This window comes from Malaclemys terrapin, chromosome 21 (genome assembly GCF_027887155.1).
Source record: "Malaclemys terrapin pileata isolate rMalTer1 chromosome 21, rMalTer1.hap1, whole genome shotgun sequence".
Taxonomy (NCBI): Eukaryota; Metazoa; Chordata; order Testudines; family Emydidae; genus Malaclemys; species Malaclemys terrapin.
In genome coordinates, this window is record NC_071525.1 from 21,514,633 (window position 1) to 21,538,980 (window position 24,348).

Below are 24,348 nucleotides of genomic sequence, written 5' to 3' on the forward strand. Positions count from 1 at the left end.
CTACTGAGGTCCCATTCCACTCCCTGAAGACAGCTATTAAGAGAGATCTCTGGAACACCTGCCAGTGTACTGCTCTTATGGTGCATATTGAGGTATTAGAAGAATCAATCTGGCTAAGAATCAGAAATAAAGAGGTCAGTTGTATTTTAAGGCGTTATTAATTGCCATCAGTGGCTCATGTGAAAGCTGCATCTGCTGCAGATTAGTAATAAAAACTTTCCATAACAGCTCCCCTATAAATACCTGAGGGCTGGGGCTTGTTCTTTTCTGTCCAACAGCCTGCAGAGAAGTATGACAATGTGGCTCGTGCTGGCATTGTTTGCGGTGGCAGGTAATTATGTTGTATGCAGCCAGGCTAGCTTGTGGAGCTCGGTAGTGACGCGGGGCCGGGACATAGCTGCAAAGTCAGAGTGAAATTAAACAGGCTCCAGCTAAGCCTGTTAGAATGAAGCTAATGTAATTTCTGCCCAAGATACTGAATTAGTGACAGAGCGGCTGAAACCTCTGGGTTTGCCTGAGGATTACTGTATCAATGTGATGCATTAGTGATGGAGGAAGGGCCAAGTGCTGTGCTGAGTCCTGCCTCTGCCCAGCAGGAGTAGTGACATCCCGGTACATGGGAACAGCGTGTTGGCCCATTTCAGCATAGGATGGAGTCGTGTCTGTCTGACTGGTGACTGTTACAGAAATAAGTCCCTATCCAGCAAACTGGGTCCATAACTTCACTCACAGGTGCAAACCCTATGGGAGGATTCACCGGAATAAGGTTTTACACGCGTCTTTGCAGGATCAGGGGCCAATGAAATGAATCCCACAAGCCAAACTTAAGCATGTTCTCAGTCTGCACCACCTTGTCAGGGCTTGCAAGAGGTTAATGCTCCAAACAACTGAGGACACAGGCCCTTCATCTCCCTAAGAATTTTATGCAAATGATGTTGGAGAGTCATTTTCAAGATTAAATTAATTTATCTATAAGATGCCTCCGTGTCACTGATCACAGCACAGATTAGTGCAAAAGCCCAGGTTCTATTCACCCTATGGAATTGTTGCAGAGTGTGGGGGGAGTCAGAGCTCTGGCCCCTGAACCCTCCCTTCCTGAGATTCACCCTGACTCTCAGCCAGCCAGTAAAACAGATGCAGATGGTCTATTAGACAACAGGAACACAGTTCAAGACAGAGCGTGTAGGTACAGAAAACAGGATCCCTCAGTCAGGTCCATCTTGGGGAGCGGGGAGCTCAGACCCAGGTTCTGGGCCTCCCCCCCATTTCCCCAGCCAGCTCCAAACTGAAACTCCCTCCAGCAGCTTCACCCAGCCACACCCCCCGGCTCCTCCTTCAGCCTCTGTCCACCTGGCCCCAACTCCCTGGGCTCAGGTTATGTAGGACAGCCACCATCCTTTACGTCAGGCCTGCAGAACTCGTAAAACGGCGAGGGCCATATTACTCCAAAGAAAATAGCTGAGGGTGGAACCCCCCCGGCCCCGCCAACCCCCCCCACCAGCGCCGCCCGCCACGCGGAAACAAATCCTCCTTCCCTAGTGCAGCCCCACCAAAACAGCGGTATTGAACCTTGGTAATATGTTATAGCAGGCCCCTAAGATAGTATAATTAAGGTAAAAGAAACCTGTCTTTTTGCTAGAAGTAGAATAAGATCTTCCCCACACTTTGTAATCAATTCCTCTGTTGAATGAATGTGGTAGACATGGAAGGCAGCACCTCCAGACAGCTGCAACCCTTGGAGAGGGGATGGGAGCCAGACCAGATCAGTAGAACAGGTCAGCCACCGATTCACCACTCGCCTCCTCAGCTCCCCTCCCCGGCCGCCGGCTCACCTGCCCCCCGCCACTGCCTGCCCACTCGCCTCCCCCGCCACCGGCTCACCTGCCCCCCGCCACTGCCTGCCCACTCGCCTCCCCCGCCGCCGGCTCACCGCCCCCCCCCCCCACTGCCTGCCCACTCACCTCCCCCGCCGCCGGCTCACCTGCCCCCCCGCCACTGCCTGCCCACTCGCCTCCCCCGCCGCCGGCTCACCTGCCCCCCCGTCACTGCCTGCCCACTCGCCTCCCCCGCCGCCGGCTCACCTGCCCCCCGCCACTGCCTGCCCGCTCGCCTCCCCCGCCGCCGGCTCACCTGCCCCCCCGTCACTGCCTGCCCACTCGCCTCCCCCGCCGCCGGCTCACCTGCCCCCCCCCCACTGCCTGCCCGCTCGCCTCCCCCGCCGCCGGCTCACCTGCCCCCCCCCACTGCCTGCCCGCTCGCCTCCCCCGCCGCCGGTTCACCTGCCCCCCCGCCACTGCCTGCCCGCTCGCCTCCCCCGCCGCCGGCTCACCTGCCCCCCCTCCACTGCCTGCCCACTCGCCTCCCCCGCCGCCGGCTCACCTGCCCCCCCGTCACTGCCTGCCCACTCGCCTCCCCCGCCGCCGGCTCACCTGCCCCCCCCCCACTGCCTGCCCGCTCGCCTCCCCCGCCGCCGGTTCACCTGCCCCCCCGCCACTGCCTGCCCGCTCGCCTCCCCCGCCGCCGGCTCACCTGCCCCCCCGCCACTGCCTGCCCGCTCGCCTCCCCCGCCGCCGGCTCACCTGCCCCCCCTCCACTGCCTGCCCACTCGCCTCCCCCGCCGCCGGCTCACCTGCCCCCCCTCCACTGCCTGCCCACTCGCCTCCTCAGCCACCAGCTCACCTGCGCCCCGCCACTACCTGCCCGCTCGCCTCCTCAGCCACCGGCTCACCTGCCCCCCCGCCACTGCCTGCCCGCTCGCCTCCTCAGCCGCTGGCTCACCTGCCCCCCCACCACTGCCTGCCCACTCACCTCCCCCGCCGCCGGCTCACCTGCCCCCCCGCCACTGCCTGCCCGCTCGCCTCCTCAGCCCCCGGCTCACCTGCCCCCCCCCACTGCCTGCCCCGCTCGCCTCCCCCGCCACCGGCTCACCTGCCCCCCGCCACTGCCTGCCCGCTCGCCTCCCCCGCCGCCGGCTCACCTGCCCCCCGCCACTGCCTGCCCGCTCGCCTCCCCCGCCGCCGGCTCACCTGCCCCCCCCCCCACTGCCTGCCCGCTCGCCTCCTCGGCCCCCGGCTCACCTGCCCCCCGCCACTGCCTGCCCACTCACCTCCCCCGCCGCCGGCTCACCTGCCCCCCCACCACTGCCTGCCCACTCGCCTCCCCCGCCGCCGGCTCACCTGCCCCCCCACCACTGCCTGCCCACTCGCCTCCCCCGCCGCCGGCTCACCTGCCCCCCGCCACTGCCTGCCCGCTCGCCTCCCCCGCTGCCGGCTCACCTGCCCCCCGCCACTGCCTGCCCGCTCGCCTCCCCCGCCGCCGGCTCACCTGCCCCCCCGCCACTGCCTGCCCACTCGCCTCCTCAGTCCCCGGCTCACCTACTCCCCCTGTCACTGCCTGCCCGCTCAACTCCTCAGCCCCCCTCCCTCACCTGCTGCTTGCCTACTCACCCCCTGCGGGCCACACAGTGAGCCCACGCGGACCGCATGTTGTGCAGGCCTGCTTTACGTGCTGGCCGTCAGGCATCATCCCTCAGTGAAATCACACCCTTATTTCCCATCATCATCTAGTATCAATGCAGACAGTAAACGTAAAACTCCCATGCAACATTATCAGGTTAATACTCCCTACTCCGTCACAGGGATTTATTCACCTTCTGCATTTTGCTCGTCTCGGGCAGGTGGAACAAAACTCAGCAGTTGCATTTTCTAGCTCCCACTTGCATGAGCCAAAGTTCTTGTCTTTAGTTTTCCACCACAGCAAGGAAATTAAAAAACAAACAAACAAACAAAAAACTAAGGTGACAGCTACTGTCCGATCTCGCAGTCCAACCCACATGGGAAGCACCAGCCCGTCGGAGTTTGTATGGATCCGACTGCAGGATTGGGACCCTGGTTCCCATTAAAGCAACACTCTTGGTTTTAGGTTTTGGTAAAATCTCCCATTTACAAAATGTACCCCAGGGAAACTCAGCATGGTCGCAGCAGCCACTGAGTTCAGTGACAGCCCATCAGACCCTGGGCCCGGCCAGATGAAAGGGGACAGGAATGAGAGTCCAGATCTTCCCCAGCGAGGCTGCATGCATCTCCTCTTGTTACCAGTTCACCCCTATAACCACACTAACGTTGTCTCCCCACAGCTGCTGCCCCACAGGGAGTAGACAAGATAATTGGGGGATACGAGTGCAGCCCCCATTCACAGCCCTGGCAGGTTTCCCTGAACACTGGGTACCATTTCTGTGGCGGATCCCTCATCGCGGACCAGTGGGTGCTGTCAGCTGCCCACTGCTGGTACTAGTAAGTGAGGAACTCACCGTCTGTGTGTGCTTGTCACTGTTGTTATCGCAGTCCCAGAAGGGTGGGAGCAGGCTGGGGTTAGGGAGCTCGTGGGGGATGTCCAGAGGGGCTCTGAGCCACCGTTCGTTTCCCAGCCCCGACTCCATGCAGGTGATCCTGGGAGACCACAACATCCAGGTCTTTGAACACACCGAGCACCTGATGCGCATCGAGACCATCATGTTGCACCCCAGCTATGACGAGCAGACACTGGACCACGACATCATGCTCATCAAGCTGGCCCACCGCATCCAGCCGGATGCCTACGTGCGACCCGTTCCCCTGCCGACCGCCTGCCCAGAGGTTGGGTCTCTCTGCATGGTGTCAGGATGGGGTAACATCCTCAGCAATGGCTGTGAGTTCCCTCTGTCTCAGGAGTCCCAGGCTACTCAGCACATCACACTCAGCTGTCTAATAATTATATGCGGATGACACAGCCCACACTGTGCAGATGTTCAGGAGGGGACAGTCCCTGTCCTGCCCAAAGACCCACTGCCCAGCTGTGTCTGTGCTTGGACTGAGGCTAGAGATAGGGACAGCAAACAGGGATTTTATACAAGCCTGACTCCCAGGTCCCCCCTGCTGTAGCCCTTTTAGGAGCACATTCCACTCCCAGAACTGGGACAGAATCTGAAGTGCTTCACTCAGAGCATGCTGCCACCGTGTGCAACATTCAGGAGAGTAAAAAGAACAGGAGTACTTGTGGCACCTTAGAGACTAACAAATTTATTGTAGCATAAGCTTTCGTGGGCTAAACCCACTTCATCGGATGCATGTAGTGGAAAATACAGAAGGAATATATATATATATATATATATATATATATATATATATATACATACATACACACACACACACACACACACACACACGGAACATGAAACAATGGGTGTTACCATACACACTATAAGGAGAGTGATCAGTTAAGGTGAACTGTTGTCAGCAGGAGAGAAAACAAAACAAAACTGTTTGTAGTGGTAATGAAAGTGGCCCATTCCCAGCATAGTTTTACTTTGTATAATGGCCCATCCACTCCCAAAGTAAAACTACTTCCCCATGCTTATCTCTCTCCCCCCCACCCCACAGTTCCTTATATCTCCTTGTCAAGTGTTGGAAATGGGCCATTTTCATTACCACTACAAACAGTTTCCCCCCCCCCTCCTGCTGACAACAGCTCACCTTATCTGATCACTTTCCTTATAATGTGTATGGTAACACCCATTGTTTCATGTTCCCTGTGTGTGTGTGTGTGTGTGTGTGTGTGTGTGTGTGTGTGTGTATATATATCTTCCTTCTGTATTTTCCACTATGTGCATCTGACGAAGTGAGCTGTAGCCCACAAAAGCTTATGCTACAATAAATGTGTCTCTAAGGTGCCACAAGTACCCCTGTTCTTTTTGAGAATACAGACTAACACGGCTACTACTCTGAAACCATTCAGGATAGTGATATAACTCAATGACTTACCGTCACTCCCCCTGAAGGAATATACCAGCGTGGTGTGGGAAGGAGGAGAATCCCTGGTAAGACCAATTCTTCTCTGCCTTTTAGTGCTAAGCGCCAAGAACCTGCAGTGTGTCGAAGTTCCCATTGTGAGCGACCAGGTGTGTGAGCGCTCCTACCCCGGGATGATCACCAGCACCATGATGTGCGCTGGGTACCCGGAAGGAGGCAAGGATGCATGCCAGGTGAAGGCTAACAGTCATGGTCCTGTCTGGGTCTTACAGCGACTCTAGCCCTTCTGCTAACACACCAGAGGTCAGGAGGGATCTGTCAATGCAGGCCCTGGATGATGCATGCAGTATAAGGGACTGGAGGGATTCAGTGACTTTAACAGGCCATTAATTTGGTGGTATTGCTTTCCCTCCACTCACACACAGGGAGATGCTGGTGGACCTCTGGTCTGCAACGGGGAGTTGCAGGGCATCATGTCCTGGGGATTTGGCTGGGCCCAAAAGGATCACCCTAGCATCTACACCAAGATCTGCTCTCTGCTGTCCTGGATCAAGAGCACCATGGCCGCTAACTAGCTCAGACAGAACAACACTTTCCACTTGGGAACATGGACTCTCCTCACTCTGCTGGGCCAGGACCTGGGCACAAAACAGAACTCACATTCCATACACATGGTGAGACCATCTCAGTGCTGGGAGGGGCAATGCCACAGTAAGATGGAAAGAGGTGCAAGAGATGGCAATAAATCCAGCTGTCACCACATTAGTCTTGTCTGTGTCGTGCTCTGCGTCATAGCAACTAGCCATTGTTAGGTTTTATGGCCAGAAGAGACCTAGTCCGATCCCTGGAACAGCACAAGCCAGAGAATCTCTCCCAGCGACGCCTGCACTATAGGGAAATGTTCTGCCCTCTTTGTGCCCTTTTTTATTCAGTGCTTTACAAACAATCCCGAACCTGCAGTCAGATCCGACCGCACACAGGGTCACCAGGGCCTGACCACACAGATCCCACTGCACACTCAGTGCCACGCAGTCACATCAGTAACTCACCCAGCGCCACATGTTTGCACCTTCTGTATTAAAGGGCACTAGTTTAAAAGGGTGCTGGGTGCTAGGCACCGACCCCACCCCCAGACACTGCACACATTTACCCTGAAAGTTAAGTTTCAGAGTGGTAGCCGTGTTCGTCTGTATCAGCAAAAACAATGAGGAGTCCTTGTGGCACTTTCGAGACTAGCAAATTTATTTGGGCATAAGTTAAGTTCCTCTCCGCCAGCCAACATCTGAGTATTAAGGCTTTCAAGACAGATTGTGGAACCACAGGAATGGCCCATAGTGGGGTGGGGGTGCCTCTGTGCAGCGCAGGACAATACTATTTTGGGTTTACACTCCAGAGGGGGTGTGCACTTGAGTACTGGGCAATCCCCGAGCTGAGTCTTCCCAGGCAGAACTGATCTCAGTGTCTGTGTCTTTCTGCAGCTGGGCGTGTCCCTACCTGTGCGGCTGGAGGGGGCTTGAGGGCCTGGCTCAGCAGGACAGGGTGAGGGAGCCCAGGCTGGTGGAACAGGCGGGCTCAGTTGTACCCCAGTATATCAGGTGACTTGAAGGTGGGAGGCTACCCATCACAACAACAACATAAGAATGGCCATAATGGGTGCGACCGTGCCTCAGTGGGTCACAGCTGAGGATGCCAAATTCAGGATGGACTGCTGAGAAATAGGGCAGATACACCCCAAGACAGGTGGCTATTCCCCCCATAGGATAAACCAGCAACAAAAGTAAACTTCTGTTTCACCACACTGGCTAATAACAAGTCATAAAAGCAGTTTCCGTGGGCATCCCAGTCCTTGTATTACCACTGAAAACACTAGATTTAAAGGTGAGTGGTTCTTTACAACCAGACTCATTAAATAAAGCAGGGGTCGGCAACCTTTCAGAAGTGGTGTGCCGAGTCTTCATTTATTCACTCTAAATTAAGGTTTCGCATGCCAGTAATACATTTTAATGTTTGTAGAAGGTCTCTTTCTATAAGTCTATAATATATAACTAAACTATTGTTGTATGTAAAGTAAATAAGGTTTTTAAAATGTTTAAGAAGCTTTATTTAAAATTAAATTAAAATGCAGAGCCCCCCCGGACCGGTGGCCAGGACCTGGGCAGTGTGAGTGCCACTGAAAATCAGCTCGTGTGCCGCCTTCGGCACGTGTGCCATAGTTGCCTACCCCTGAAATAAAGGTTCCTCTGATCCCAAAGGACCAGTCACACACACAGGTCAATATATAACTTAGATCTTACCCCAAACTCACACTGATGCCAATCCTTTAGTATCTAAAATCTAAAGGTTCATTCATAAAATGAAAGAAAGAAAGGTAAGAGTAAAAATTGGTTAAAGAAATCAAATACATACAGTAATTGTGAAATTCTTGGTTCAGGCTTGTAGCAGTGATGAAATAAACTGCTGGCTTAAGTCAAGTCTCTGGCTGCTTCCAAATCATTGGAAGGTCTTCAGTCCATTGGTTAGAATGCTCCCATTAGTATAAGTTCATAGTCCAGAGGCTGGAGCAGGATAGAAGCAAAATGGAGGGGTTTCCAGGGCCATTGATCTCCTCTGCCATGTGGAGGGAAACCCATTGTTTGAAACAAAAACCTCAGCATTGCTAGCGAAGAATCACAGGTGACCAGATAGTGTTTTGAGTCACATGGACAAGTCACATGTTCATGCCCAGTTTTGCTCAGTCATTGCAGGAAGCCATTACCTATACTCCAGACAGCATGTTTACAGGCCAACCTGCCATGGGTCAGCTACCCGGTCCTAGAGAAAAGGCCAGGCTGATTGGGGAAGCAGCCTCAGCTGGGGCCATGCTCCAATCAGGCCACACCTGGCCCTGTTATAAGGGCTCAGGGAGGAACTGGGTCAGACAGTCTCTCTTTTGCTGCGGAGAGAGAAGGACCTGTTACCTGGGAGCTCAGGATACAGGGAATGGAGCAGGTCTGGGGAAAGGTAGGAGGCACTGCGGAGCTCCAGCCTGGTAAATCCCTGGGCTGTGGGCCTTGCTAAAGGCCAAAGCTGATACAGGGGTTGCCGAGGTGTATCCCGGGGATAGGCAGAGGCAGCTGGTCTGACCCCCTTGCCCATGATGAGTGGCCTTTACAGACTGTCATCTGCCCCAGAGAGTGGGGGCTAGATGATGACTGGCAGTAGCCACTGAGACAAGGTGGGTTTAGAGGGTTGGGGGTTCCCCTGGGAGGGGAGACCCAGGGTGTGGGGGTACTGCTGGGGCAGAGCGCTGAGGAAAAGGGTACTGGGGTCTGGGAGGGATATGGGGCTTGAAGCAGGTGAGACACTGGCCTGCAGAGGATGCTCTGGAGCTGGAAAAGAGCTAATTCCCTGGATGACCAGCAGGAGGCACTGCACCGGTGAGTCTTCGCTTCGCTACACAGCCACTCCGTGTCGATGGGCATCTCCCATGGTCCATTATGAGTTAAGTGCCCTTTTGATGGGCCACTCAATTTGAATAGTCCCTCAAAGATGTGCTGGCTAACTACCTTGTTAGTTACCCCAGGAGCAAACATTTGAAATACAGATATAGAGCAAATACTCATAACTTCAAATACAAAAAGATACATATATACAGATAGCATAATCCTAACCTTTTCCTAGACATCCCACATGCCCCATTTTCTACAAGATTTGTTGAAAATATATAATAGTGGTTACAAGAATATCTACATAGTCATGACCATAATGGGTCAGACCAATGGATACACGATGTGACAGAGAGACTGCCGAGACTCATCAAGCCCTCGGATCGCTACCCCTTCCTGCTTCTCCATGTGGGCACCAATGATACTGCCAAGAATGACCTTGAGTGCATCACTACAGACTACGTGGCTCTGGGAAGAAGGATAAAGGAGTTTGAGATGCAAGTGGTGTTTTCGTCCATCCTCCCTGTGCAAGGAAAAGGCCTGGGTAGAGACCGTTGAATCGTGGAAGTCAACGAATGGCTACGCAGGTGGTGTCAGAGAGAAGGCTTTGGATTCTTCGACCATGGGATGGTGTTCCAAGAAGGAGTGCTAGGCAGAGACGGGCTCCACCTAACGAAGAGAGGGAAGAGCATCTTCGCAAGCAGGCTGGCCAACCTAATGAGGAGGGCTTTAAACTGGGGAAAAGAGACCAAAGCCCTGAGGTAAGTGGGGAAATGGGATCCTGGGAGAAAGCACAAGCAGGAGAGCGCAAGAGGGGAGGACTCCTGTCTCATACTGAGAAAGAGGGACGATCGATGAGTTATCTTAAGTGCCTATACACAAATCCAAGAAGCCTGGGAAACAAGCAGGGAGAACTGGAAGTCCTGGCACAGTCAGGGAACTATGATGCAATTGGAATAACGGAGACTTGGTGGGATAACTCACATGACTGGAGTACTATCATGGATGGATATAAACTGTTCAGGAAGGACAGGCAAGGCAGAAAAGTTGGGGGAGTTGCGTTGTATGTAAGAGAGGAGTATGACTGCTCAGAGCTCCGGTATGAAACTGCAGAAAAACCTGAGAGTCTCTGGATAAAGTTGAGAAGTGTGAGCAACAAGGGTGATGTCGTGGTCGGAGTCTGCTATAGACCACCAGACCAGGGGGATGAGGTGGACACGGCTTTCTTCTGGCAACTAGCAGAAGTTGCTAGATCGCAGGCCCTGGTTCTCATGGGAGACTTTAATCATCCTGATATCTGCTGGGAGAGCAATACAGCGGTGCACAGACAATCCAGGAAGTTTTTGGAAAGTGTAGGGGACAATTTCCTGGTGCAAGTGCTGGAGGAACCAACTAGGGGCAGAGCTTTTCTTGACCTGCTGCTCACAAACAGGGAAGAATTAGTAGGGGAAGCAAAAGTGGATGGGAACCTGGGAGGCAGTGACCATGAGATGGTCGAGTTCAGGATCCTGACGCAAGGAAGAAAGGAGAGCAGCAGAATACGGACCCTGGACTTCAGAAAAGCAGACTTTGACTCCCTCAGGGAACAGATGGGCAGGATCCCCTGGGAGAATAACATGAAGGGCAAAGGGGTCCAGGAGTGCTGGCTGTGTTTTAAAGAATCCTTATTGCGGTTGCAGGTACAAACCATCCCAATGTGTAGAAAGAATAGTAAATATGGCAGGCGACCAGCTTGGCTAAACAGTGAAATCCTTGCTGATCTTAAACGCAAAAAAGAAGCTTACAAGAAGTGGAAGATTGGACAAATGACCAGGGAGGAATATAAAAATATTGCTCAGGCATGCAGGAGTGAAATCAGGAAGGCCAAATAACACTTGGAGTTGCAGCTAGCTAGAGATGTTAAGAGTAACAAGAAGGGTTTCTTCAGGTATGTTAGCAACAAGAAGAAAGTCAAGGAAAGTGTGGGCCCCTTACTGAATGAGGGAGGCAACCTAGTGACCGAGGATGTGGAAAAAGCTAATGTACTCAATGCTTTTTTTGCCTCTGTCTTCACGAACAAGGTCAGCTCCCAGACTGCTGCACTGGGCAGCACAATATGGGGAGAAGGTGACCAGCCCTCTGTGGAGAAAGAAGTGGTTCGGGACTATTTAGAAAAACTGGATGTGCACAAGTCCATGGGGCCGGATGCGCTGCATCCGAGGGTGCTAAAGGATGTGGGGAAATAGAACAGGGGGGCCTTCCTTTTAATAGCCAGAGCTTTGACTCTGAAGGCCCCGAAATAAACCCTCTAGCAGAGATCTGTTATGCTGACAGCCTTTATACAGAGTAGTACAGGCCTTAGCATGAGCAAGAATGAACAACACGGTTCTTTTTTCCCCCACTCCTCTGGTTATTACCCTTGACCGAGTCTGGCAGAAAACTGTGTTGTTCAGTCTTGCTCATGCTAAGGCCTGTACTACTCTGTATAAAGGCCGTCAGCATAACAGATCTCTGCTAGAGGGTTTATTTCAGGGCCTTCAGATTCAAAGCTCTGGCTATTAAAAGGAAGGCCCCCCTGTTCTATTTCCCCACAAGGAGTTGGCGGATGAGATTGCAGAGCCATTAGCCATTATTTTTGAAAACTCATGGCAATCTGGGGAGGTCCCGGATGACTGGAAAAAGGCTAATGTAGTGCCCATCTTTTAAAAAGGGAAGAAGGAGGATCCGGGGAACTACAGGCCAGTCAGCCTCACCTCAGTCCCTGGAAAAATCATGGAGCAGGTCCTCAAGGAATCAATTATGAAACACTTAGAGGAGAGGAAAGTGATCAGGAACAGTCAGCATGGATTCACCAAGGGGAAGTTGTGCCTGACTAACCTAATTGCCTTCTATGATGAGAACTGGCTCTGTGGATGAAAGGAAAGCAGTGGATGTGTTATTCCTTGACTTTAGCAAAGCTTTTGATACGGTCTCCCATAGTATTCTTGCTGGCAAGTTAAAGAAGTATGGGCTGGATGAATGGACTGTAAGGTGGATAGAAAGCTGGCTAGATCGTCGGGCTCAACGGGTAGTGATCAATGGCTCCATGTCTAGTTGGCAGCCGGTTTCAAGCGGAGTGCCCCAAGGGTCGGTCTTGGGGCCGGTTTTGTTTAATATCTTTTATTAATGATCTGGAAGATGGTGTGGACTGCACTCTCAGCAAGTTTGCAGATGACACTAAACTAAGAGGCATGGTAGATACACTAGAGGGTAGGGATTGGATACAGAGGGACCTAGACAAATTAGAGGATTGGGACAAAAAAAACCTGATGAGGTTCAACAAGGACAAGTGCAGAGTCCTGCACTTAGGCCGGAAGAATCCCATGCACTGCTACAGACTAGGGACCGACTGGCTAGGTAGCAGTTCTGCAGAAAAGGACGTAGGGGTCACAGTGGACGAGAAGCTGGATATGAGTCAACAGTGTGCTCTTGTTGCCAAGAAGGCTAACCGCATTTTGGGCTGTATAAGTAGGGGCATTGCCAGTAGATCGAGGAACGTGATCATTCCCCTTTATTTGACATTGGTGAGGCCTCATCTGGAATACTGTGTCCAATTTTGGTCCCCACACTACAAGAAGGATGTGGAAAAATTGGAAAGAGTCCAGCGGAGGGCAACAAAAATGATTAGGGGGCTGGAGCACATGACTTATGAGGGAGGCTGAGGGAACTGGGATTGTTTAGTCTCCAGAAGAGAAGAATGAGGGGGGATTTGATAGCTGCTTTCAACTACCTGAAGGGGGGTTCCAAAGAGGATGGATCTAGACTGTTCTCAGTGGTAGCAGATAACAGAACAAGGAGCAATGGTCTCAAGTTGCAGTGGGGGAGGTCTAGGTTGGATATTAGGAAACACTATTTCACTAGGAGGGTGGTGAAGCACTGGAATGCGTTACCTAGGGAGGTGGTGGAATCTCCTTCCTTAGAAGTTTTTAAGGCCCGGCTTGACAAAGCCCTGGCTGGGATGATTTAGTTGGGAATTGGTCCTGCTTTGAGCAGGGGGTTGGACTAGATGACCTCCTGAGGTCCCTTCCAACCCTGATATTCTATGATTCTATGAATGGTCCACCTGGCCCAGTATCTTGTCTTCCAACAGTGGCCAGTGCCAGGTGCTTCAGAAGGAATGAACAGAACAGGCAATCAAGTGATCCATCCCATGTTGTTCAATCCCAGCTTCCGGCAATCAAAGGCTAGGGACACCCAGAGCATGGAGTTGCATCCCTGACCATCTCTGTTAATAGCCATTGATGGACCTATCCTCCAGGAGCTTATCTAATTCTTTTTTTGAACCCAGTTATACTTTTGGCCTGCACAACATCATCTGGTAACAAGTTTCACTGGTTGACTGTGCATTGTGTGAAGAAGTACTTCCTTTTGCTTGTTTTAAACTTGCTGCCTATTAATTTCATTGAGTGACTTCTGGTTCTTGTGTTGTGTGGAGTAAACAACACCTCCTTATTTGCTTTCTCCACACCATTTATCTGTCATATTCCCCCATGAGTCATCTCTTTTTCCAAGCTGAAAAGTCCCTGTCTTTTTAATCTCTCATATGGAACCTGTTCCATACCTTTTCTCAATTTTGTTGCCCTTCTCTGTATCTCTTCCAATTCTAATCTTTTTTTCAGATGGAGTGACCAGAACTGCATGCAGTATTCAAGGTGTGGGCCTATCATGGATTTAAATAGTGGCATTAGGACATTTTATATCTTATTATCTATCCCAGAGATCGGCAACCTTTGGCACACGGCCTGTCAGGGAAATCCTCTGGCAGGCCGAGATGGCTTGTCTACCTACAGCATTCACAGGGTCGGCCGACCGCAGCTCCCACTGGCCATGGTTTGCCATTCCAGGCCAATGGGGGCTGCAGGAAGGGCAGACAGCACATCCCTTGGCCCGCGTTGCTTCCCACAGCCCCCATTGGCCTGAAACGGTGAACCGCGGACAGTGGGAGCTGCGATTGGCCGAACCTGCGGACGCTGTAGGTAAACAAACCATCCTGGCCCGCCAGCGGATTTCCCTGACAGGCCGTGTGCCAAAAGTTGCCGATCCCTGATCTATCCCTTTCCTAATGGTTCCTAACATTCTGTTAACCTTTTCAGATGCTGCTGCACACTGAGTGGATATTTTCAGAGAACTGTCCACAATGACTCCAAGATCTTTCTTGAGTGGTAACAGCTCATTTAGACTCCATTTTGTATGTATAGTTGGGATTGTTTTCCAACGTGCATTACTTTGCAAACAACAAGATCAGGACAACCAAATCTCTGCTTCAGGGCCAGCTCTAGGACTGGATTTAGGGGCCGGTGACCCAGGCAACCACCTTGGTTACTGGGCTTGGGGGGATGTTGGGTTCAGGGTGCAGTTTTTGATGTTGGCAACAAAAGGGGGAAATGACAGGGATAAATCATGCATGCAATTGTGCATCATAGTTGTGAAAGGAGTTACAAATGCAATAAAAAAATAAAGTATTCAAAAGTTTAACAAATGGGGGAGGGGCACCGAAAACGCTTCTTGTCTGGGGCACTGTTTGGGCTAGGGCTGCCCACTGTTAGGTGAGCGCGAACCACAAACATCCTGAAGTGATTTGCAGTATTTGTCCTGGGTTTTTAAATGGTGCCCAGGCCATCACCTGTGTCCTTTTGCAATCTACTACTCAGCTGGCCATCCCTTTGGCTGTGAATTGTTGTTCCACTCAATCAACACACAGCTCGGCCCATGTGACATCCTCAGGGCCATGCAGGTAATTCTGGATGCAGCCCACAATGGTAAATAGGTTGAGAACCGCTGCACTAGCCTGGTTCCCCATCGCTGAACAGGGGGGCGGTGGGGGGAGGTCTGAGCACCTCAGTGAGTTTCATGCGTTTACTGCATGTCCCGTAGAGTTTAGCAATCATCCCTCTCTGGTGTTTGCCCTCCTGGCCCCAGGCTTGGAATGTCCCCATTTAACACCAGTTAGAAACCCAATTAATCTGTGTCCTGAAAAGACCCAAGACCCTGCAGGCACATAACATTACTCATGTGAGTCAAACCCATTGTAGTCAATGGAGTTACTCACCTGCCCCTGCAAGCTCCCAGAGCTTTTAGCGTTGGATCATTTGCCAAAATGATTTCCATCCTTTTGTAGGGGCTGTGAGCAGTGAATGAGAAACACCCCCACCCCACTATGGGCCATTCCTGTGTTTCTACAATCTATCTTGAAAGCCTTAATACTCAGATGGGGGCTGGTGGAGAGGAACTTAACTCTCAGGGTATATGTATGCAGTGTCTGGGGGTCGGTGCCTAGCACCCAGCCCCGACACCCTTTTAAACCCGTGCCCTTTAATACAAAAGGCGCAAACATGTGGCGCTGGGTGAGTTACTGATGTGACTGCGTGGCACTGAGTGTGCAGTGGGATCTGCGTGGTCAGGCCCTGGTGACCCTGTGTACATTCGGATCTGACTGCAGGTTTGGGGATTGTTTGAGAAGCACTGAATAAAAAAGGGGCACCAAGAGGGCAGAACATTTCCCTACAGTGCAGGAGTCGCTGGGAGAGATTCTCTGGCTTGTGCTGTTCCAGGGATCAGACTAGGTCTCTTCTGGCCTTAAAACACTAGTTGCTATGTTAATTATTATTAATTAGCTGAGTCTGTAATCGTTAGGACCCGGAGCACAACACACACAGAAATAACTTGTTGCGGCAGCTGGATTTATTATGGTCTCTTGCACTTGCTCTGGCTATGCATCACCAATCCTCACCGAGATGGCCTCCCTCTTCCCCTTGTCTGGGTCCAGCGGAGTGGTGAGCGTGTACATGATCCCAGACGTGAAACATTATGTCTGAACTAGTTGGCAGCCATGGTGCTCTTGATCCAGGGCAGCAGGGAGCAGACTTTGGTGTAGACTCCGGGTTGGTCCTTCTGGGCACAGCCGACCCCCCAGGACACAATGCCCTGCAGCTCCCCATTGCAGACCAGTGGACCACCAGAGTCTCCCTGTGTGTAAGTTGAGAGGAAGGAGATGCCAGCAAATTAGTGGGCGGTTAGTCACTGTACCTCCCCAGTCCCTTATACTGCATGCATCACCCAGATCCCTCCCCCTGTCTGCTGGCAGGAGGGCTAGAGTCTCTCTAACAGCCTGACAGGGCCGTGGCCATTAGCCCTCACCTGGCATGCATCCTTGCCTCCCTCCAGGTAGCCAGCGCACAGCATGGTGCTGGTGATCATCCCGGGGTAGGAGCCCTCGCACTCTGCGTTGCTGAGAATGGGGATGTTGACGCACTGCAGGTTGTAGGGGCTGAACACTGAAAGGCAGAGGGGAATTGTTAGCACCAGGCATTCTCCTCCTTCCCATGCTGCACCCGGGAGGGATGAAATCTGCCTGAGCACTAGCCAGGGAGGCAGAATGCTCAGAGTGGGCATGAGCGCACCTGGATTTTCTCCCTGGCTCTGGGAGGGGAGTAGGGGCTAGTGGATTAGAGTGGGGTGGGGGGAGCCAGGATTCCTGGGTACTATCCTGGCTCTGGGAGGGGAGTAGGGGCTAGTGGATTAGAGTGGGGGGGGGGGGGGGAGCCAGGATTCCTGGGTACTATCCTGGCTCTGGGAGGGGAGTAGGGCTAGTGGATTAGAGTTGGGGGGGGGGAGCCAGGATTCCTGGGTACTATCCTGGCTCTGAAAGAGGAATAGGGGCTAGTGGGTTAGAGCGGGGGGGGGGGGGGTAGGGGCGAGGCGGGAGCCAGGATTCCTGGGTACTCTCCTGGCTCTGGGAGGGGAGTAGGGGCTAGTGGGTTAGAGCAGGGTGTGTGTGGGGTGGGGGAGTCAGGACTCCTGGGCTCTGTCCACAGCTCTGGAGGGGCTTTGGCTTAGTTTCCCCCCTCTATAAAATGTGGATGGGCTCCCTGTGGGGTGGGGAAGGGGCACATGTGAGGATGGTTTCGTTACTGTTGGCAATACCCATTGCCTTGTGTCTGGCCTTTGTTTTCTCAGATATGTGAACAAGGGCCTTGTGCTAACTCCATGCACCTGTCGCTGTTTCAAGCACCAGTTCTCAGCCGGCCTCAGCGGACACTAACCTCTGGGCTGTGCCAGCTGGCCAGGTCTGGGCAGTGTCAATACAGGGCGGAGGGTGTGCAGAGATGGGCTCAGAGCTCATCAGTAGGGTTGTGGAAGGGGGCTCCAATGGAGTTTGGGAGGTCAGGTCAGGGTACCCCACTTGTATAAAATCCCTGTTTGCTGTCCCTCCCCCCCCGAACCTGCCTCTCTGTGTCTGTGCTTTGACTAGGAATTCTCTGGGCAGGGACATCCACAAATGCCTGGTACATCGTGGGCCGTGTCATTAGCAGATGATGGTGCTGAGCAGCCTCGGAGCTCCTGAGACAGAGAGAGGGTGAAACTCACCACCGTCACTGAGGATATTGCCCCATCCCGACACCACACAGGAAGTGCCGGCAGCTGGGCAGGCGGTCGGCAGGGAAACGGGCTGGACATAGGCGTCAGTCCGGACAGGGTGAGCCAACTTGATGAGCATGATGTCATGGTCCATTGTCTGGTAGTCATAGCTGGGGTGCCACACAATGGTCTCGATGCGCATCAGGTGCTCGGTGTGTTCAAAGACCTGAATGTTGTGGTCTCCCAGGATCACCTGCATGGAGTCGGGGCTGGGAAATGAACGGTGGCTCAGAGCCCATCTGGACAGGTCCCACCAGCCCCTCTAATCTCAGCCTGCTCCCACCCACCTGGTGCTGCAATAAAGATGCAGTCACACACACACACACACACACACACACACACACACACACACACACAGAATTCCGCACTTACTAGTACCAGCAGTGGGCAGCTGACACCACCCACTGGTCCGTGATGAGGGATCCGCCACAGAAATGGTACCCGACATTAAGGGAGACCTGCCAGGGCTGTGAATGGGGGCTGCACTCGTATCCCCCGACAATCCTGTCTACTCCCTGTGGTGCAGCAGCTGTGGGGAGAAAGCATCCACTGGATTACATGGATTACATCTGTAATGAAGTGGCAATGCCTGCAGCGGGGCTGGGAAAGCTCTGGACTCTTGTTCCCGTCCCCCCTTTGGGTCTGACGAGCTGGTGGTGGGCCCTGGCGCTGACCAGGATGGATGCTGTTAGTGTGTCGAATCCTTAGGTGTCGATTTTGTAATTGGAGGACTTTAGAGAACCTAAACCCAGGAGTGTTGCTTTAATGGGACCATGAGCCCACTCCTGTAATGGGATCCACACAGATGTTCTCTCAGTGGGACTCCAGTGGGCTAGTGCTCTCTGTACGGGTCGGACTGTGGGATCAGGGACTGCTGCTGTCTCTCCTTGGGTTTTTTACATTTTCTTGCTGTGTTGGAAACGCACCACAAGAGCCTTGACTCATGCAGACAGAAGCCAGGAAATGAAACTGCTGAGCCTTGTTCCACTTGCCTGAGACGAGCAAAATGCAGAAGGTGAATAAATCCCAATCAGGGTGACTAGAACTCAGGCGTTTGCACCAGTCTCTGCCATGATCAGTGACATGGGAGCATTTTAGACATTGAAAATGATCCTCCAATGTCATTTGGATAAACTCTTAGAGAGATAAAGGGCCTTGTTTACAATCTGCAGGGGGAGGGAACGTGTCTGTCAGGAGCATTAAACTCAAGCACTGGCAAGGTGGCGCAGACTGAGCACGTGTGAGTCTAGGATGCCCATTTGGCTTGTGGGATTCATTGTTTAGGCCCTGATCCTGCAAACACTCGTGCATACATATGACCTTACTCAGGTGAGTCAGCCCATTGGGTTTGTGCACTATAAATTGCTGGATTAGGGGCCTTATTTTGGCAATAGTCATTTTAAATACCACTGTTAGATAGACAGGGCTCTCTCCTGTGCGGCAGTGCGCCACTGCTCTGTTCCCATTTATCTGCATGGATTGTTAAATTGCATAGGCAGTTGCTTGACTACACTTCGGTTTGTTATGAGGTAGATTCAAGTGACCAAATAACCAGGATCAGCGAGGTTTATTGCTGAAAGCCAGTAATAAGATAGTACAGGGAAAAGGTTCTATACGATACCAGTCTCCAGGAAGCCGTCTCATTCAGCGTTGTTACATTCACCTAACACGGAAGGTGTGCTCATGAAGTTACGCCCCTAAAGCCATCTTTTTATACCCTGTCTGTTTACAAGTACAAGGTACTCTGCATGTCATCTGAAACTAGATTTAACTAATACCATGTCCTACCCCTTATCTCTTTGTTCTGAAGACTTGCATTCCAGGGACCAAAGAGCATGAAGGCACCTCCTGGGTCTGAGAGAGGGTAGAACGATCATGTCTTGTCCTTTTCCTTAGGGACATTCCAGTATAGGCCTGTAAGAGCAATTCCTTATCTGGTGCTATGGTAAAACTGTCATCTGTCCTGGGCTTGACAGCTTCCCTATTTGCTTAAGCCAAAACTTTCTTTAGAAAATGGAAGGGGTTATGGGATACTTAGCATAAGTGAGCAGGGTTCTATAACAAGCATAGGCCACTGTAGGCTATGTAACGGTTATATTGCTCTTCTATATCAGTAAGTATTAAAACACATACCTATTGATAATGTGAGTTATATAAGCACTAGCCCAGCATATATTAGTCAACACACGTCTCCACTCCTGCTGGACAGAGGCAGGACACAGCAGAGGACCTGGCCCTTCATCCGTCCCTAATACAGAGCATGGACGCAGCGATGCCCAGGTGAACCCAGAGGTTTCAGCTGCTCCATTACTAATGCACTAGCTCCGGCAGAAATTACACTTTGTTTCATTTTAATCCTTAGCTGGAGCCTGTTTAATTTCACTCTGACTTTGCAGCTATGTCCCTGCCACTCGTCATACCGAGCTCCACAAGCTAGCCTGGCTGCATACAACATAATTACCTGCCACCGCAAGCAACGCCAGCACGAGCCACATTGTCATACTTCTCTGCAGGCTGTTGGACAGAAAAGAACAAGCTCCAGCCCTCAGGTATTTATAGGGGAGCTGTTATGGAAAGGTTATTACTAATCTGCTTGCTGGAGGTTTCTCCAGGTGGGCAGCAGATGCGGCTTTCACATGAGCCACTGACAGGGTAATGAAACATGTGATAAAGTATGTCTGGCTTGTTTATTTCTGATTCTTAGCCAGATCTATTTTTCTAATACTAGACACCTCAATATGCACCATAGGAGCAGTCCAATGGCAGGTGTCTGGACTTCTGGATACCGTTCCTAACAGTTGGCCTTAGTAAAAACCCAGGTTGCTACAGGGAGTGGGGTGGGAGCTCAATAGAGATGCTCTTCCCTGGCAGTCAATGCCCAAGTGCAGTGTTAGGGGTTGCTGTGCTACAGTCAGTGGGTTGGGGTCTATTAGGGGGTGCTCTCCCCACTCAGTCAGTGCTGGACCCAGTACCCTATCATGGCACTAGAGGGAGCTGTATTACACAGAGCAAGGTGGGGATGTGAATGGACACACTCTCTCCTTGCAGTCAGTGCGGGCCCCAGTGCCCCATCATGGCAGTATGAGGTGCTGTAGGGTAGGGAACAAGGTGGGGATGTAAATAGGGCACTCTCACCTTGCAGTCAGTGCAGGCCCCAATACCCCAGTGTGGCAGTAGGGGGCACTGTGCTGCTGGAGGTACCATTTTCAGGCTGGGACATGTTACCCTGGCCATGGATTCTGTGGTTGCTGAAGACCCCATGCCATCAGCTGTGAGAGGTCGATCTTAAGCCCCCTGTCCTGGCAAATCCCAATAAGCTTTGAGAGGGGAATGCAGTGTGCACCTGGAGAAAGTTGTGAGAACGGCAGGGTTGTGCCTCATGGCTCCCTTTCTGTAGGAGGTCTTGCTAAGGTTGTACCTGCACTGAGCCATTGGGGACCTTGGCTCTTCTCCAGTACAGACAGGGCTATGGAGCAGGGGAAGCTCCTTAGTGGCTGGCTGCTTAGACTGTGAGCTCTGGGTCAGGGTCTGTCTCTTGTGTGTACAGCCAGGGGTGTGCTGGGGCCCCGACCCCAGACTGGGAAAGTCAGCCATGCCCATGGTACAGTAACCTGAACCCACTGGACTCTCCAGATGCCGCGGGCAGAGCTGTCCCAGCAGTGAATTACAGACCTGCTTTCCTAGTGTTTAACTAGTGGTGCTATTGGCGATGAGGGACAGGCTACACTGCTCTACAGCCAAAATGCTTCTGAAATAAATGTAGTCAAACTTTACTAATTCTGGGTCACTGAGAACGAAAATGATGCTTAAAATTGTTGATTGGCTCTATTTTTCAAGATATGCTATTGGGTCAGTATATACGACCCTTGACTTGGGAATGGCGGAGGATAAGTGAGTTATAAAGGGAAGGGATCTCAATTTAAACCAGAAATGACTAAAATACATCTTTGACTGGATCTAGGAATAAATCTATGACTGGGTTTGGACAGTACTTGCTTTTTAGGCAAAACAAGGAATGATGCAATCTGAAGCTGGTATTGCATCAAACATGATATGAATTGCATCATGTTATTCCTAGAAGTCATGGATGATGCAATCATAACAAAGCTTACATCACTCTGCTGAACAAATTGTCCTATATCAGCTCTAGAAATCATACAGTGTCGTGCTCTTATTTGTCAGTGTTTGATTTTGCAAAAAGAACAGGAGTACTTGTGGCACCTTAGAGACTAACAAATTTATTAGAGCATAAGCTTTCGTGGACTACAACCCAACGTCCACGAAAGCTTATGCTCTAATAAATTTGTTAGTCTCTAAGGTGCCACAAGTACTCCTGTTCTTTTTGCGGATACAGACTAACACGGCTGCTACTCCTGAAACCTGATTTTGCAAAGGGACACATTTCTGTTTAGCCAAAATGAGCAGAGATGCCTCGTACTTGTGTGAACAGTGCAGATAGCAGAAGTTATGTTTGTGGTTGTGACGGGTTGGATCACAGAAACCCCCTTGGGAGCTGCCACCCAATGTGCAAAGACTACCCCTGCTTCTGTTTTCCCTGCCAGCTCAGGACTCCAGCTCCCTGTCTTGCTGAGCCAGACACTCCCGTTTGGCTCCAGACACAGATCCAGGGTCTGAATCACTTGTTCCAAAGCTGCAAGTTTACCTGAAAACAGCTCACAGTAGCGTGCTTGTCTTTAGCACTCAGATGCCCAACTCCCAATGGGGTCTAAACCCAGATAAATCCGTTTTACCCTGCATAAAGCAGGGCAAACTCATAAATTGTTCGCCCTCTATAACACTGATAGAGAGATATGCACAGTTGTTTGCTCCCCCAGGTATTAATACATACTCTGAGTGAATTACTAAATAAAAAGTGATTTTATTAAATACAGACGGTAGGATTTAAGTGGTTCAAAGTAGTAACAGACAGAACAAAGTAAGTCACCAAGCAAAATAAAATAAAATGCGCAAATCTATGCCTAATCAAACTGAATACAGATAATCTCACCCTCAGAGATGCTTCAGTAAGTTTTTCTCAGACTGGACACCTTCCAGGCCTGGGCACAATTCTTTCCCCTGGTGCAGCTCTTGTTGCAGCTCAGGTGATAGCTAGGGGATTCTTCATGATGGCTCCTCCCCCTCTGTTCTCTTCCCCCCTTTATATATCTTTTGCATAAGGCGGGAACTCTTTGTCTCTCTGGGTTTCCACCCCCACCTCACTGGAAAAGCACCAGGTTAAAGATGGATTCCAGTTCAGGTGACATGATCACATGTCACTGCAAGACTTCATTACTCACTTGCCAGCACACACATATACAGGAAGACTTACAGGTAAATACAGCCATCTGCAGACAATGGGAGTCATCAAGATTCCAAACCATCATTAATGGTCCACACTTTACACAATTACAATAGGCCCTCAGAGTTACATTTTATATTTCTAGTTTTGGATACAAGAGTGGTACATTTATACAAATCAGATGATCATACTCAGTAGATTATAAGCTTTGTAATGATACCTTACAAGAGACCTTTTGCATGAAGCATATCCCAGTTACGTTACATTCACTTATTACCGTATTTTCTCTAAAACCAGCTCAGTTACATTATATTGACTTATTATCAAGTTTGTATAAAACCATATAGACTGCACAACGTCACACCCTCCTCCTGAACTTACTGCCAGAGACTTGGACACTGACCATGGAGGAGGCAGTATTCCTAAAATTCGTTTTTGGGCTCCCCTATGGGGCAGACACTCCTGTGTCCCCCAAAAGGGAAAGAGACCCTGATCCAGCTGTAGGCTCACAGCTACCAGCTATGAGGGACCTTTTGCTAGCCAGCCAAATCCCCCCCCTTTCACTCAGGTTGGGTTTGCTTCCAGCTAGAGTCCTTGGGGTTTGTTCCCACCGCAGCAGTCACCAGGACCCCAACTTCCAGCTCCAGGATACATGTCTCTGTGCACCTCTTCCACTCCATTACAGCCAGGTCATGCTTCTGGGTCTTAATTGCTTTGTCTCTTAAGTTCAGGCTGGTGGGCAGCCTTTTCTTTTTCCAGGTCAGGCTTTCCCCAGGCAAATTGTACATTAATTTCCATTTGTCTTCCCTTGAGACCATCACTTGATGAGCTGGGATACCACAGAGAACACCCTCCTGCCAGAACAGGCACCCCTCCACTCCTGTCTTGCTAAATTAGACACTCGAGTCAGCTTCAGCACAGACAGAGGTTGGGCCACACCCATCTGCAGTTCACTGAAACTGAGATGCACTCAGCTCAGGGGCTTCTTAGTTAACAGAGACATTCCCAATGCCCATTGTTCAGTCTTTCTGGGCAATTTTCAACTTGTGTAGTTTTAGCTTCTTTTGATCTTCATTCTTACTTATTTTGCTTCCTTTTCTGTCCCTACTTCCCTTTCCCGAAATAAGCAAACAGAAAATAACAAACCAGTAACCACTTTGTCTGTTCTCCAGCCACCACACTTAAAACTCACTTAAAATCACTACCAGTATCTCAAAGCAATCAGCTGTGCACAGATCCTGCCGACTACGCCACTGTGACGGGTTGGATCACAGAAACCCCCTTGGGAGCTGCCACCCAATGTGCAAAGACTACCCCTGCTTCTGTTTTCCCTGCCAGCTCAGGACTCCAGCTCCCTGTCTTGCTGAGCCAGACACTCCCGTTTGGCTCCAGACACAGATCC

The 24,348-nt window shown here is 51.3% G+C and overlaps 2 protein-coding genes across 3 annotated transcripts; one reads left to right on the forward strand and one right to left on the reverse strand.

Moving 5' to 3' along the window:
* The first annotated feature begins 266 nt into the window (after nucleotides 1–266).
* LOC128826834 (serine protease 1-like) lies at nucleotides 267–6,548 on the forward strand. Of its 2 annotated transcripts, XM_054010339.1 has the most exons (6): nucleotides 267–331; nucleotides 1,701–1,775; nucleotides 4,136–4,292; nucleotides 4,427–4,686; nucleotides 5,883–6,019; nucleotides 6,212–6,548. In XM_054010339.1, exons 1-6 carry the CDS (start codon nucleotides 292–294, stop codon nucleotides 6,359–6,361), a joined length of 819 nt encoding a protein of 272 aa, XP_053866314.1. In that variant the 5' UTR covers nucleotides 267–291; the 3' UTR covers nucleotides 6,362–6,548. The 2 variants fall into 2 exon arrangements, with proteins under 2 accessions (XP_053866314.1, XP_053866315.1); XM_054010340.1 differs by lacking the exon at nucleotides 1,701–1,775 and having other exon boundaries at nucleotides 270–331.
* Nucleotides 6,549–15,888: 9,340 nt separating this feature from the next.
* LOC128827484 (serine protease 1-like) lies at nucleotides 15,889–20,214 on the reverse strand. Its single transcript, XM_054011387.1, has 5 exons — nucleotides 20,109–20,214; nucleotides 18,020–18,176; nucleotides 17,597–17,856; nucleotides 16,367–16,503; nucleotides 15,889–16,195 (listed from the first exon to the last, which is right to left on the reverse strand). The coding sequence occupies exons 1-5, from the start codon at nucleotides 20,146–20,148 to the stop codon at nucleotides 16,046–16,048; spliced, it is 744 nt and encodes a 247-aa protein (XP_053867362.1). The 5' UTR covers nucleotides 20,149–20,214; the 3' UTR covers nucleotides 15,889–16,045.
* Nucleotides 20,215–24,348: the final 4,134 nt, after the last annotated feature.